General features: G+C 39.1%; 1 protein-coding gene across 1 annotated transcript in view; it reads left to right on the forward strand.

The window, feature by feature from the left end:
• LOC107599953 (SH3 and multiple ankyrin repeat domains protein 3-like) overlaps nucleotides 1-14,742 on the forward strand; it is a 117,485-nt gene extending 102,743 nt beyond the window's left edge. The window contains exons 3-5 of the mRNA XM_016291713.1: nucleotides 9,246-9,449; nucleotides 14,422-14,493; nucleotides 14,607-14,742. Coding sequence (XP_016147199.1) covers nucleotides 9,246-9,449; nucleotides 14,422-14,493; nucleotides 14,607-14,693 — 363 coding nt within the window. The 3' untranslated portion in view covers nucleotides 14,694-14,742. The remainder of the gene's footprint in view (nucleotides 1-9,245; nucleotides 9,450-14,421; nucleotides 14,494-14,606) is intronic.
• The last annotated feature ends 258 nt before the right edge of the window (nucleotides 14,743-15,000 follow it).

Genomic DNA, 15,000 nt, shown 5'->3' on the forward strand with positions numbered 1-15,000 from the left:
AATTAACCTGCTGGCAACAACTAATATCTTGCATTGTTTTTTTTTGTTTTGTTTTTTCGTATTCATATTATAGATGAAACCAAACTAAATTCAGTATTTTTAATTGACAAAATGAATACTGCCTATTGCATACTAAAATGCCAAGAGCCAAATCTCAAGCTCCGATATGATTGGCTGGCTTTACGCAATATCCTGAAGGTTTTAATTAGTTTGCCAGGATGTGAGTTTATTCTTCTGCCCTCAATTCATTTATGGTTGTGAATCTTTAATGCAACAGTGTGAGGATGTGAGCTTTTAAATCATTCCTGCCGTGTGTTTTCCCTACTGTATATGTACCAGATTAATAAATAATACTGTTGCGAATGCATGTGCAACATGATCACACACTAACGCACACATTAGCAAACTGCCGTGGTGGTTGTGGGGTGCCTCATTGGTTGTTGAGCCTTCGCTATGAGTGTTTGTGGAGAGATAACACCCTCTCGACTCAACAAGCTCTCGTCCTCTCTCTTGGCCGAGTGTGTATGTGTTTGTGTGTGTAAATGATCCTCATGCCGCAAGGTCTCTATCCCGAGCATCGCTGAGTAAGACTTTCTCATACCAAAGTAGCCAATCAACATGACCCTGCACTGCAGAGAGGAGAGAGTTTGTTCGTTTGACTTTTTCAAGTTTTTCTCATTACCGGGACCCCCTGAGACCCTGCATGTGGTTTTAGAGAGCAAAGACCCAGCCTGCTCATTTCCAGCACCTTCCAGCTCATACCGTCAGAGGACTAGAGCTGATCAGACAGTTTAGAGGCACAGAATGTTCAAAGAAAGTTACTGTATAGGTGAATGTCACATAAACATGTCCAAGTAAGTAAGTTAAAGGGGTCATATGATGTTGCTTAAAAAGAACATTATTTTGTGTATTTGGTGTAATGCAATGTGTTTGTGGTTTAAGGTAAAAAAAACACATTATTTTCCACATAATGTACATTATTGTTTCTCCTCTATGCCCCGCCTTTCTGAAACGCGTCGATTTTTACAAAGCTCATTTGTCTAAAAAAAACGAGGTGTGCTCTGATTGGCCAGCTATCCAGTGTGTTGTGATTGGCTGAATACCTCAAGCGTGTGACGGAAATGTTACGCCCCTTACCATACTGTTTCCGTGTGTCCCGGCGTGACGAGATAAAACCCATCACAAACGAGGCATTTGTTGCATCCAGTGGGGAAATAATTACTGATTATAATGACTTATACTGTGTTTTTATGCGTTGCGTTGCGTATTGTGCCGCGTAAACATAAAGGCATGTCTGCATTTGTGATTGGAGACTCAGCGCTACTCTACACTGCTTAGAACTCGCGTTTGAATCATCAGTGGCAAATTCTTTAAATATAAAAAAACGTACTTGCAGGCTGTGAGTCAGAAGCGCCAGACTGTCCTTGCAAAGTTGGAACTGCCCCACTTTATAGAAACATTATGTCCTCTTTCACAACGAAACACACAGCGGCTTGAGTGAGCGTCGCCCAGCGGACTAGAGTGAGTTGAGGCCGGCGGATTCGACGAAGGAGGCTTGCGGCAACCACATGTGACGACCCCGGGCTGGACGCCGCTTCGTCCACGGTGAAAGCTGATCCGGCGATCCACAGCGCGAAGTTGATGTATTTCCTCAGCGACCAGCACGGATCAGCTCCAGGCATGAAGAAGTAGATATCGTCCTCTTTTGGAAGACCAAACAAAGTAGTTTCGCTTTCACAACGAAACACACAGCATCTCCACGACATGGCGGCGGCAACAATACTACAGCGAGAATAAAAGTTACGCCTTTGCGTGAACATTTGCGTGGTGTTATGCAAATCTTCCCACATCGTGATGTAGACATGTGGGGGCGTGTTTAAACAAAGTGTTTTAGGTAGGCGTGGTTGATTCTTAACTTTTATAAAGAATATCTCTTTGGATTTGAGACTTTAGTCTTTGCAACTTTACAGATCTTCTTTATGCACCAAGAGCTTGTAACACTCCAAAGAGAAAGAAAAAATTCAAATCGCATCATATGACCCCTTTAATAAATAAATAAATAAAGCGTGTGTGTGTGTACCTACTTAACCATATTTTGGGGACAAATTTGTACCCAAAAGTGAGCTAAACTTGGCAAAATCTCCAAAAACCTCCCTTTGGGGATGTCCCCATTTGTAAAACTTGTTAAAAAAAAGTAAACAGTTTTTTTTTAATTGTAAAAATGCAGAAAGTTTTCTGTAAGGTGTAGGGCAATAGAATATACAGTTTGTACACAGTATAAAAACCATTACGCCTATTGAAGGCCCCTATTTAGATAGCTAAGTAAAGTGTGTGTTTGTGTGCCAATTTTACAAGACATTCATTTATTTTATAATAAATGATTATAGAAAGTGTTTGAATATTTGACTTAATTTTCCACTTTTCAAATAAAAACTTCGACTAATATGTAGATGCCATTTTGGTCAGCTTAAAATTTTAGTCAGCTTAAAAATGATGTGACAAAATACTGACCACATTTAAAGGATATTTGTGACAAAAGACCAAAAAAAAAAAAAAGTTTCAAACCGAACACTAACCAGACCATTTGTGAATAGATCATGTGTATACTTTTACATTTTTGAATGACATTTTTAAATGTTCTGTATTGACTATTTATTTGTATTATTTTAATGCCATTTAAGAGCATTGATGACCTGTAAATGTTCTTGAAATATTTTTGGAGTTTCACCAATAAGGAGAGAGCAAGAGATGTGTGGGAAGGTGGATTTTTTTTTATCTGCATATATTTTCTCGCTCTCTCGCTCTCTCTGTGCAGTCAATTGTGTTCAGTGAACTTTTTCATTTGAGGCAGTGCGGTCTTCCTCCGATGATACACAGCGTTATGGACAATTACCTTTTGTGGAAAAAATAGCACTTTTTGTCTTCTCGCACACACACTATAGTAAAATCCAATATTTGTAGTTTTAAATTTTAACTGTTCATTTTAAAAAGTATTGGTTTGATATGCATATTTGTTATTTAAACTGATACAGTAAAACGGAGGGATGTAGACACTGACGAGAATGAACAAGCAAAACTCCCGCTGCGAATAGAACGGCTTGCAATTAATGAAATAAAGACAGGACAAACTGACAAAAACATAAAAACAACTGCAGAGCACGCCACGGAGGCAGCCATCACCGTCGGCGCCATTGTGCATGTTTACTTTGACAGAAATATCTTAGTGTTTGACAGTAGTGTTGACAGTGGTCATATCTGTGCATTGTCTTTGGGAGGAGTGGCCAAGAAGCCATTTGTTTCTGAATATTTAATTATGTAGGCATTAGCAAGGTATGGTGGCTTATGGGATAGATGTTGGGTTGTAGTTGTGTTTACAGCTCTGTTTAGGGTTGCTTGTGCTGTTTTGTTAAATTATCCTTGTTTTATTGAAGATATTTCTGTCAAAGTAAACATAGGAGTAGTGCACAGATGTTGTACAGTACTTATGTACAAGTACTTGAGAGAAAGTTACTTGCTGTTAATTGTTACTTTGCTATCTTTGCTAAAAAAACAAATGATTATGTGAACATGTCCAGTTCAAAAATAGCAGGTCAGTGTCACTTCTAGCATCATATGGGAGCATTTACCATTCAAAGAGCATTAAATACTGATGAGTGAAGAAACTAATTGTATGCAAGCTGATATCTGAGACTAAGAGTCTTGTAAGTGAGAATATGGTGCTTTTAGTTGTTGTTTGGAGTCCACGAGCCGATCCTCTTACAGGGCTCTGGAGAACATTAATTGCCCACAGTTAATCACTTAAATTATTCAGCACACTAAAGTGGACGTTTTGAATTACTAATAACTAATAATCAGATTTTGCAGCGTATGGTTGGACTGTTCCAACTGCAAATTCTAGATCATAATTTAAAGTTGTGCGCTTGCAATGACTTACAAAGATACATGAGTTACAAGTGTATGCACTACTTGCTTTATGCAAGCACTACATAGGATAAATCACTATACAGGATTTACCCTTATACTTTATCGACACAAATTGATCGGTGAAACAACAAACAGCCACCCACAAATAGTCTATAAACAAAGCATCAGGCTGTCTTTGAGTTCACATGAAAACTTTAAAGTTACTCGTCGTCAGGCTACAGAAGAATACCATAATTCCTCCGTTCAATTAGGCCTAAGACATCGAGAGTCACGCAGACCTATAACAACACAGCCACAACACATAATTGCGAATAACATGCCTTACCTTAACACAGAATTGACCACAGACAGAGTCCAGCGTTTATATTTTTTTCTACGAATCTTTGAGTTGACGTACTAAACATGAGTGGAATTTGCACCGCAGCGCCCCCACACCTTGATGCTCATGACAAGAATAGCATGTATAGTTATCTTTATTGAAGTGAATTAGGTTTAAATCGCCGTCATGCATGTTTACACATAATAACCCACGATGATCACATTACACAACACTGAAATTGCACGTCAAAATAACACATTGTCAATATTTTTTGAGAGCCCCCAAAATTTCACAAATCCCATTTTCAGGGGAGCCCAGGTCTTATTAAGGGGAGCCGAGCTCCCCCGTAGTTCGCACCCTGATACTAATATTTATAAAGATATTCTTAATGCACTAATGCCTACACTGAATATACTAATCAGTATGCTCTTGTGAATAACTAGAACCCCAATTATATATTCATGCTTATTTATAACTACTCCTTGAAATGGTTTAATGCATAAAAACGCAGCGTTATGGCATTTTCGGTGCATGCATGCATAATGTGATGTGTTTGTGTGCACCTGCATGTGTGTGACAGTGATGGACCGTCCCTGTCTCATTCTCCAGATGTGCTTTATATCTCTACTCCAAATTTCTCTTGAGGCCTGCTGAAAACCAGCCTGCTTACCAGAGCCCTATTGAGCAAATCCACAGCATTTTCCAGCCATTGTGCGTGGCTGTATGCATGCAGCTCAATCAATGCATTGTTAGGAATCTCTCTCTCCTAAACTGATGCCAATAGAGCCCTGTTATGAATTTCCTCAGGCTAATACTATCAGCATCAATCCATGAGTTCAGGGAATCACATCAGCACTGCTGGATTGTGGGAGAACTGCCCTGCCGATATGGGCGGTGAGCATTTGAGGACATGTGTGCATGCTAACTACACTGGCTAAATTGTGGACAAAGAAACAAATGGAAAGTGTTGTTTGCTTATTTGTAAAGAAATGTGTGTTTGAAGTATAGTTTTGTTCCAAAACCTAGTGATGCCAATACATAGACAGCATTTCCTGATTCAAAGGTTGTTCCAAAAAGTTGGCAGCAAAATTAACCTTCCCTTTAAGATAACTTAATTGGTCTAAATTCTAAATCAATCCTAAGGCAGTCTAAGGCCATTCTAAACAGGCAGTCCCAGAATGCACTGCAGTAACCTCAGTGAAACCTCAGTCAGTGGCGAAAGATATCAATAAATAAAGTCCTGTCTAATTAAAAATGAACTATGACACAGTCCCAAACCCTTCCATTCAGTAATTATTCTGGGCTGTGATATAAACGCAGACAAAATGCAATAATTTTTAATATTTATACTTACAACATTATTTATACTGTACTGTATATACTCAGTGTTTATATCAGTGCTGTTTTAGTATTATTTACATACTATTATATTATTTATTAATGTTTTAGCCTTTATTTTTTTAATTTCAGTTGGCATTTTAGTTTTAGTAATTTTGTTATGTGTGTTTGTCATTTTTATTTTTTCTATTTACTGTATCTTATTTTGTACTTTATCAACTTTTCTAAGGCACGCTTCAACAAAAATCTTCATACAAATACAAAATTGTACATTTTCCCAACCCCACCCCCTTCCGCCACAATAAATTAAAACATATATAAAAAAAATGAATAATTAAAAATAAATAATAATAGTGTTAATACCATACAAAATAGCCAATAGTATACACAAAATATGTATCATGTATATGATACACAAACTATATAATTATGGGTTTCCAAATTCTGTAGAAGTTTTGAACAGATCCTTTTTTTTTTTTTTTAGATATTTTATTTTCTCTAATTTTAAATATGATATCAGGTCACAAATCCACATTGAAGACTTTCAATGGATTCTTTGACTTCCATTCCAACGATCTTCTTCTCCTTTCTAATAAAGAGGCCAAAGCAGTAACATTTTTCACATTGTTAGTCAAAATACTCCATGTTCTGGTACTCCAAAAATAGCAGAAGTTAAAAACATTGTTTAGTGTTTTGAACATAAACGCCCAGTAGTTTCTCAGCTTTACATATGAATAAAGTCAGCCTCATTATATTTGCATGATCACACCTATCATCAACATTATGATATAGATTTTAGAAAGTCTAGATTTTGTGTAATAAGCACAGTGAAGAATCTTAAATTGTATGAGATGTATCTATTTCTATAATTTTTTGTTTACACACACACTTAGTGTATCAGTGTTGTTATTGTTAATAAATTAGTTATAATTATATATATATATATAATATTATGTGTGTGTGTGTGTATAGCATGCAAAACTTTGTGAAAAATGCCATACATTTTGGCAGACTTTTGGCTCTTCTTTTATTGTACATTTTTAGTATTTAATTTGTGCTGTCCATAGGTTCTTGTCAGAAAAAAGAATGGAAGTGTGACCTGAGATTATTGTATTGAGGCGTCAGTTTCATTTGTATGTTGAATAGAGGTCTGGTTTTACTCTTGTTCTGAGTTTAATAGAGCTGAATGCGCTTCAGTCGCCTGTCAGTGTGAGCGAAGATAAACACAGAAAAGAGTGATTTAAGACTGAAAATCAAGAGGAACGACCACGGTGGAGGCTGTTGTTATCCCCGGGAAAACAGAACGAAACGCAGGCTTAACTTCAGGGGAATTCTGCACACAATTACAAGTTTCTGAAACGCTTTTCTTTTTATGTTCGTGTGTGTGTATTGGAGACTGATATCCTCTCTCCTTCCCATCTTTGTCTCCTTAATACTGGGCTCTCTGGTAAAATAAATGCAGTAGACAAGAGTTCAAAGCTGCAGTTGATGTCGTATTTGCTGAGAGGAGAAGCAAATAAAAGTGCTGAAAGCCTCTCTCACTCCTGCTTTCTCTCTCTGTCCCGGTGGTCTGCTGGATCTCTGCCTCTAGTAATCAGTAGGGCTAGGTATCGAGTTCGATACTTTTTAGGCATCGACCGAATTGCCTCGATACCGTCGAGTATCGAAAAATGTCTCGTCGTTCGGTACCAAATTTCAATACCTAAGGGGTTAATCTCATCAGTGTCAGTGAGCCAATAAGCCTGGAGCACTAGCTGGTGTGTTCGACTAGAAGAGGTGCGGCGCAGATCGATCATCCGTGAGAGCGATTCGAAAGCACTCGGAGCAGTCTGCTCTCTTTAGCTCTCGTGGTACTGTAATACATTGATCGGTCTGCACGGTCGGTGCTTGTCAAGTTGAACACACCTACTAGTTTACACTGGTTACACTCAGAGATGTGGCGCACACATGAGGCTGTAGTGTGTATGCGTCCCAGCCCCCATAGATGTAAGACTACATTTACACTGGTGCTTTTATGTTTTAAAATGAAAACGATCCTCGTCATACTGGCGTTTCCACTGCATTTCAAGCCGGCTTTCCACTATCTCTGACAAACGACAAGCGACAGACCGGTCATTCATTTCCAATGGAGAGTAGCGCGGGAGCTGCATGGAGTTCCGATCATATGCAGATGTCCGTTCATACTAACGTTACACAACCGAAAGCGCGTGTTATGTATAATCCACATAATCCGCGTCATGCTACATAAGACAATAAATAAGATTTATATTCCGCTTTTACTCAAAACTCATTTTAAACCACCATCGAGTGTTTGTAATAACTTCCGATTGCCGTCTAATGTGTGTTTTGGCCATGTAATGTCGCTGAAATTAAATATGTTATTACCTCTGAGTCAGAGCAGCGATCATGGAAGAGAGATGTGTAAACCGAAGACTATTTGAGCTTTATTAAAACTATTTTGCACTGATTTATAGTGTTGGTTACATTTTGTTTCTTTGTGCAGTGGCTCAGGAGATGAGTCTTTCAGTTTGTATAAACGTCAACAAGCTGAAAAAGTTATTTTTTTTAGATAATGTAATCTTGTTCAAATTGATTTCATAAAATTGGTATCGAAAAATGTATCGTTCAGGAACTGGTATCGAAGTCAAGGTATCGGTATCGGTATCTGTATCAATATCAAAACATTTTGAACAATACCCAGCCCTAGTAATCAGAGTACTGTGGAAAGGGCAGGGGTTGTGTGTTATTAGTAATGGTATAGAGGACAAAGACACGGGTGAGAGGCTTTTATTGATACACTGCTTGATTTGACAGTGGGTTCACTCTCAAATCTTCACTGTTGATTTTGGGGCAATAATAAGTATGAAATATTTCTGGGAAGACGTTGAGGGCGTCACATACAAAAGAACCTCAAAGGACATTTATATCATCATCAGTAACTTATTTTTATTAGTACAGAAAACTTCATATTATACTCATATTGAACAAATATTCATAACTTATGTTATTTGTTACAAATAAACCAACAGAGTGCCAAAAGTTTTCCATGGTAACTTCAGTTTCCACCAAAATAAAAAGTACTAGTTATTTTTGCTGTACTATACTAAATGAATACCAATGTCAGGAGAAGATGATGCAATGTTTGTTTGTTGTAGACTGTACAGACACTTTTAATGTTACAAAATATATATCTCAAATTAATGGTTCTTTTGAACTTTCTATTTATCAAAAAACTCTTTAAAAATGCATTAAGGTTTCCACAAAATATTAAGCAGCACAACTGTTTTCAACATTGATTATAATAAGAAATGTTTCCTGAGCAGCAAATCAGTATATTATAATATTTTCTGAAGGATCATGTGACTGGAGTACTGTAATGATGCTGAAAATTCAGCTTTGCATCACAGGAATAGATTACATTCTAAAATATATTCAAATAGAAAACTTATTTTAAATTGTAATAATATTTCACAGTATTACTGTTTTTACTGTATTTTTGATCAAATAAATGCAGCCTTGTTAAGTATAAAAGACTTCTTTCAAAATATTTTGAAAAATGTTATCGACCCCAATCTTTTTAATTATATTAAAGAATCTTTAGGTTTGCTGTTGCATTATGGGGTTTTCATGACTCATCACGTCTCTCTTTTTGTTTCCTCTGCAGAAATGCATGAAGTTTAATGTGGAGTCTCCCATCTGGTTGTCTAAACAACGAATCCTCTGCACTCTCAACCAGAGCTTGAAGGATGTGCTAAACTATGGCCTCTTTCAGCCTGCGTACAACAGCAAAGCCGGGAAGTTCCTGGATGAACAGCGAACACTGAAAGAATACCCACTTCCCGCCATCTCTCCTGTCCCGTACCTGGAGGTGAGTGGCATACCCCCAAATCCCGCCATAATTCACACCCGGTTCTTGACACTCAATATGTGCACCAATAAAATAAAAGCTTGGCTTGCTTACAGTGTGTTCAGCAGATCTCATTTTGGCACCCTGCCTTCCTGAGTATATCTCCATTGTTCCATCCTCTTCTGTCAGCCTGTGTGGTCAGGAATACTCTTGATTGTCATTTCCCCTGATTTATCATTCAAATTTTGATTTTTGGAGTCTGTGGAGAAAAGAGCATTCGAGAGAGAGAGCAAACAAGCATCGGCTTCTGAAAAATGGCCTCTCCATATTTCTGCTATGAGCAGATAAATGACAGAAAGAAATCATTGCCTTTATGCAGTTAGGCTCGTTCTGAATATGTTGCTGAATTTGGAGCTGTACTAAATTTATTATGAATGTCTCCTAGGTGCCATAAACCATGACAAGCATGAATTAATGTCTCAACCTGTTTGCCATCAGTTAAAGACACACATCTATATTAGCCTCTAAATATGTTTGACTCTGTTATAGACTTATGGACATAACCTACAAATCCTGCAGTCAGCCGGCACAACACTGAGATCGATCTATCTGTCTATCTATCTGTCTCTCTGTCTCAATTTCAATTTAAGAGTGCTTTATTGGCATGACAAAAATTATACATTTGTATTGCCAAAGCAATTGCAGCTGGACTGCTTACAAATAGTGCACATATGTATTAACAGAAAGAAAAAGAATAATAATAATATAAAAAGTATTAAGCATGTAGTGCAAAATGAATTACTAATGTAAGTAAGTATATAAACTAGAAATAAAAATAAAATAAGGGATTATACATATTTACAGAAGCAAAATATACATCTAAATAATATAGAGTAATTTGGCCTAATATAATGTAGATGTGCTGGAAACATCAGATCAGGGCAGGGTGAGTGCTTTCTCTTCTATGGTGACAGGCAGACACATATTGAGCAGCAAACACACAGCAGTTCTTCTGTTCTCCTAACAGATACGCCACTTTCTCCTGGTTTGATAAGAGTTTGAAATGTCTGATGGATCTGCTGTATTTGATCATAGAACACTGTCCGTATATCTGTGTATTTGGGGCATTCTGTTAGGAAGTGCAGTTCTGTTTCCATCTGATTCAGATCACAGTGTGAACACCGTCTCTGCTCCGGTGGCAGCCATGTTTTTCTGTGTCTGCCCGTCTCTATCATCAGCTTGTGTGCGCTGAGTCTGTATCTGGTCAACGTGCCTCTCAGTTTCTTATCTGACACTGTGTACAGATACTCTGCCATACTGTACTCTCTCCTTCCGACAAGCGCAGTCTGCTCTGGCCAGCTGACCCAGTGCATTGTGATTGGCCGAACACCACAAGCACGCGTCGGAAATGCAACTCCCCTTTCCATAAACACGAGCTTCAGCTTTCAACATAAATGTAAAGACAGTACATAATGTCCTTAGTTTTACCATCAGTTCAAGTCCGAAAGGGGAACAGAGTCGCGTGACAGACACAGTGATGATCCTCGTTTGTATTTGCAGTACACAAGCCGGGATTAAGAAAGCTTACTCCACTGTGATGTGACCCTGTCTCTCTCTCACGCATGCACACACACACACACACACACGTCACGATACACGGCCGCAAAACTCTGCGTTTGAACAGTCAATAGCAAATACTTAAACTGTTAAGAAAACATACTTACAGTAGCAGATTCAGAATACGCGCCAGATTGTCATAGCAAAGTCGGAATTTACCCTTTTTTTTTAGAAATAGCCTTTGCACAGCCAGCCTTGTAGGCTACTCTCCTAGGTTCACAAAACTGCTGTCCATAAAATGCGTTGCACAAATTCGAACATCTGGGTTGTGCTGTTCTGTTGTAAATAAATCTTAACCAATGAATCCTCATTGCATCTACTTTCGGAAGGCCAAATAAAGTGCTTTTGTTTTCGCACAGAAACACACAGCGTCTCCCTGACATGGCTGCATCAACACTACTGCGGTTCATGAAACCACGCCTTCTTTCTTTGCATGAACATTTGGGCGGCATTATGCTAATATTTCCACATCATGATGTAGAGATGTGGGGGCGTGTCTGGATCAGCCTTCTCTTTTAGATAGAATAAATCCTTTTGTGGGAGACTTTGAGATTTGTATTTTTGCAAATCTTGAACATGCACAAATAGCTGCATAACATACTAAAGAAAATGAAAAATAGAAATCGCATCATATGACCCCTTTAAGAAAATGAACAGGATGGCTTTTATTACTAGACATGTTTTTTTCCTAGCATTACGATATTGACAATTTGGGGTTAAATGTGTTTAATTACCTTAAATGATTACCATGAAAATATCACAGTGCAAAAGTATTTATGGTTTTAATAAGCTTAATTTTCCTTATGCAAAGTATTATTTATAGGCAAGGCAAGGCAATTACCTGGACCTTTTTTGTGAGTCTCACTCCATCTGTCCTGCTCCTCTCATCCTGTAGGTGGCTTGTGGGCAGGATCACAGTCTGTTTCTAACAGACAGAGGCTCAGTGTACGCCTGTGGGTGGGGGGCAGACGGACAAACAGGTTTGTTTCACCATCTGTCTGTCATTATCTCGGTCTCTTTCCTTTCAGTCCCTCTTTTTGTTCCACTCCTTTATGAAACTTGCCACAAAAAAAATGTATCCAGACAACACGCGGTGACTCATGGCTGATACTTGAACACATCAGACCATGTGACCCTTCCCTCAGGATTCATGTCTTTTAAATTTTAAGGTTTGGGCCATCACAGCAAGGCCTCCTGTCCAGTGCCCGTCGGAGGAGATCTGGCTGGGGTCAAAGTTCAGCAGGTGGCCACATATGGAGACTGTAGTTTGGCCGTGTCCACGGAGGGGCAGGTTTTTGGTTGGGGAAACTCGGAGTACCTGCAGCTGGCCTCTGTCACTGAGGCCACACAGGTAAAGGGCACAACTGGCAAACAAATATCAAAAATGATTGAACTGATTGTTCACTGTCATAGAATTGACACTTATAAGGAATTTTATATGTAAAAAGGCCAATGCACTAACAATGACAGGCTGTGCAGCTCATTTGTAAAGTCTGATTTTCAGATGAGCTCTCCACGGCTGCTGCCCCTGAGGGGTGTGGGTCGAGTCAGACAGGCGGCATGCGGAGGAACACAGGTGGCTGTACTGAACGGTAAGATTACAGTCAGACAATCCTAAAGTTTGCTGGAACAATTCAGTGCACTTAATAAATGACCAGAAGTACTGTGGTGCTCTCTGAAGCATAATGTGAATAGTACATGAATATGATAAATCGTATTTTTTTTTAGAAATAGCCTTTGCACAGCCAGCCTTGTAGGCTACTCTCCTAGGTTCACAAAACTGCTGTCCATAAAATGCGTTGCACAAATTCGAACATCTGGGTTGTGCTGTTCTGTTGTAAATCAATCTTAACCAATGAATCCTCATTGCATCTACTTTCGGAAGGCCAAATAAAGTGCTTTTGTTTTCGCACAGAAACACACAGCGTCTCCCTGACATGGCTGCATCAACACTACTGCGGTTCATGAAACCACGCCTTCTTTCTTTGCATGAACATTTGGGCGGCATTATGCTAATATTTCCACATCATGATGTAGAGATGTGGGGGCGTGTCTGGATCAGCCTTCTCTTTTAGATAGAATAAATCCTTTTGTGGGAGACTTTGAGCTTTGTAACTCTGCAAATCTTATACATGCACAAATAGCTACATAGCACACTAAAGAAAAGGAAAAATAGAAATCGCATCATATGACCCCTTTAAATGAAAACTTTTTTAAATGGTGAAAGTACAGTACAACTCTATATGCAGTATCTAGACCCAGTGTCTGATAATAGCGAAACTGAAACTTGAGCGATATACCACGTGTGTGAGAGAACAGAACAGAACATGCGTGTTTGTGTGTTTTATAATTCCCCAAAGCAACCCGCTGCACGTGAACAGTCCACAGTCATTCATTTTGCTCACATTGCTCCTGGCTAAGTGTTGGCACGCTTCATGCAGCTCAGACCCATCCTGGTAGTTCAGGCACCATCACTGCACAGCAGACGGTCCATCGACACACTAGCAGGTTTATAGATCCGCCACACACTGGCCTGACAAACCCAACTCCCATAGTGAACAGATCACGCCTGGGTTTGCTAGATAGACTCATAGATAGACAGATACAGCACACAGTAACAAAGAGATGTGAATGGCAAGATCTCAGTGGAGGAGAGGGAGCTGTGGGCGTCCGCAAGGCCCTGCCCTCTTCACGGGCACATGGTTTTGTGTACAGTGCTCACTTCTGCAGCTCCAAGTCATGGCTGTTTCGTAGTGATGTTTTGCAGTATAGTGTTGTAGTGGGTGTCATGTTTCGGGATTGATGGCGCTGAGGTGCAGGACAGAGGAATTCTGGGTAGTGCTGAGAATTGTAGTGTCGGCTCCCTTGTACTGCTACTGCCCACAGCCAGAGAGACGCGTAGTGCAGCAGACGGATCCTGTGGTGAGTTCTGAGCATGTACGATCTATTCACCCTCGTTGTTTGTGAGCTTTTGACTTGTTTTCTGTTTGATCATGACATTTTGACTCGGTTGTTCCTGAGGCATTTGTTAATGGCCTTGAGTTTGACAACGATACATTACTTTGAGTTTCCAGTCTGCCTCTGAGTTTCTTTAACTTTGCTGTTGTTGTCATGGTTGAGAATAAGGAGAGATGACTGACAAGACCATGCTGGAGTATTTGCTGCACAACAGATCCTGACCCTGGCCGGACGCATTTTTGTAGGTCAAAAAAGAGGACATGTCCGGGGAAAAGAGGACGAATGGTCACCCTACAGTTATAGCAAACATGACAATCACTGAAGAATGTTAGCATGTGCTCCTTAATGAAGACTAAAGTTGTGATATCCATAGTGATGTATGTAAACCTAATCAATGCTGTGTTTTTGGTTTTGGCAGTTTCGCTACAAGAGGCGAGTGTACACACAAACTCATCTGGATGAAAAACAGCTGTCGAAGCTTCACACTAAGGTAAGACAGGAGCGCATACCCACAATGCATCTGGATTATCTGCTTTCACTATACTGTAGACACATTTTTTAAGAGTTCAGTGGCTGCTAAAGTTTCTCGATGTCATGATTCAGGTTTACATTAAGGTGGTGAAACATGGTACCTGTTACTTTTCTCAGCGCTGGACCAATCAGGGATTACATGATGGGAATTCTACATAATGAGAGATTACTGGCAAATTTTAATTTGTTCTTGATGATAGGGATCATTTTATAGTGATTTCTGTGGCAAATTTTAATGTGTTCTTCAGGACTAAATCATTCCGATTAATACATTTTAAAAGTTATGCTTTTTAGTTGTGCCACTGTGGCAATCGAGTGTTTATTGTCCTTGTTTTATCATTCATAACTTTTATATGTTCTGTTTACTCAGTTACCGATATAATAGCGGTGCCTTTGTCCATATAAAGGATTTCCTGGAGGGTCATGAGTTCTCTACTTCTGTGACTGAATATGTGGATGTTCTGTG

The sequence above is a fragment of the Sinocyclocheilus grahami genome, unplaced genomic scaffold, assembly GCF_001515645.1.
Source record: "Sinocyclocheilus grahami isolate Dianchi unplaced genomic scaffold, SAMN03320097.WGS_v1.1 scaffold14.1, whole genome shotgun sequence".
In the NCBI taxonomy this organism is placed as follows: domain Eukaryota; kingdom Metazoa; phylum Chordata; class Actinopteri; order Cypriniformes; family Cyprinidae; genus Sinocyclocheilus; species Sinocyclocheilus grahami.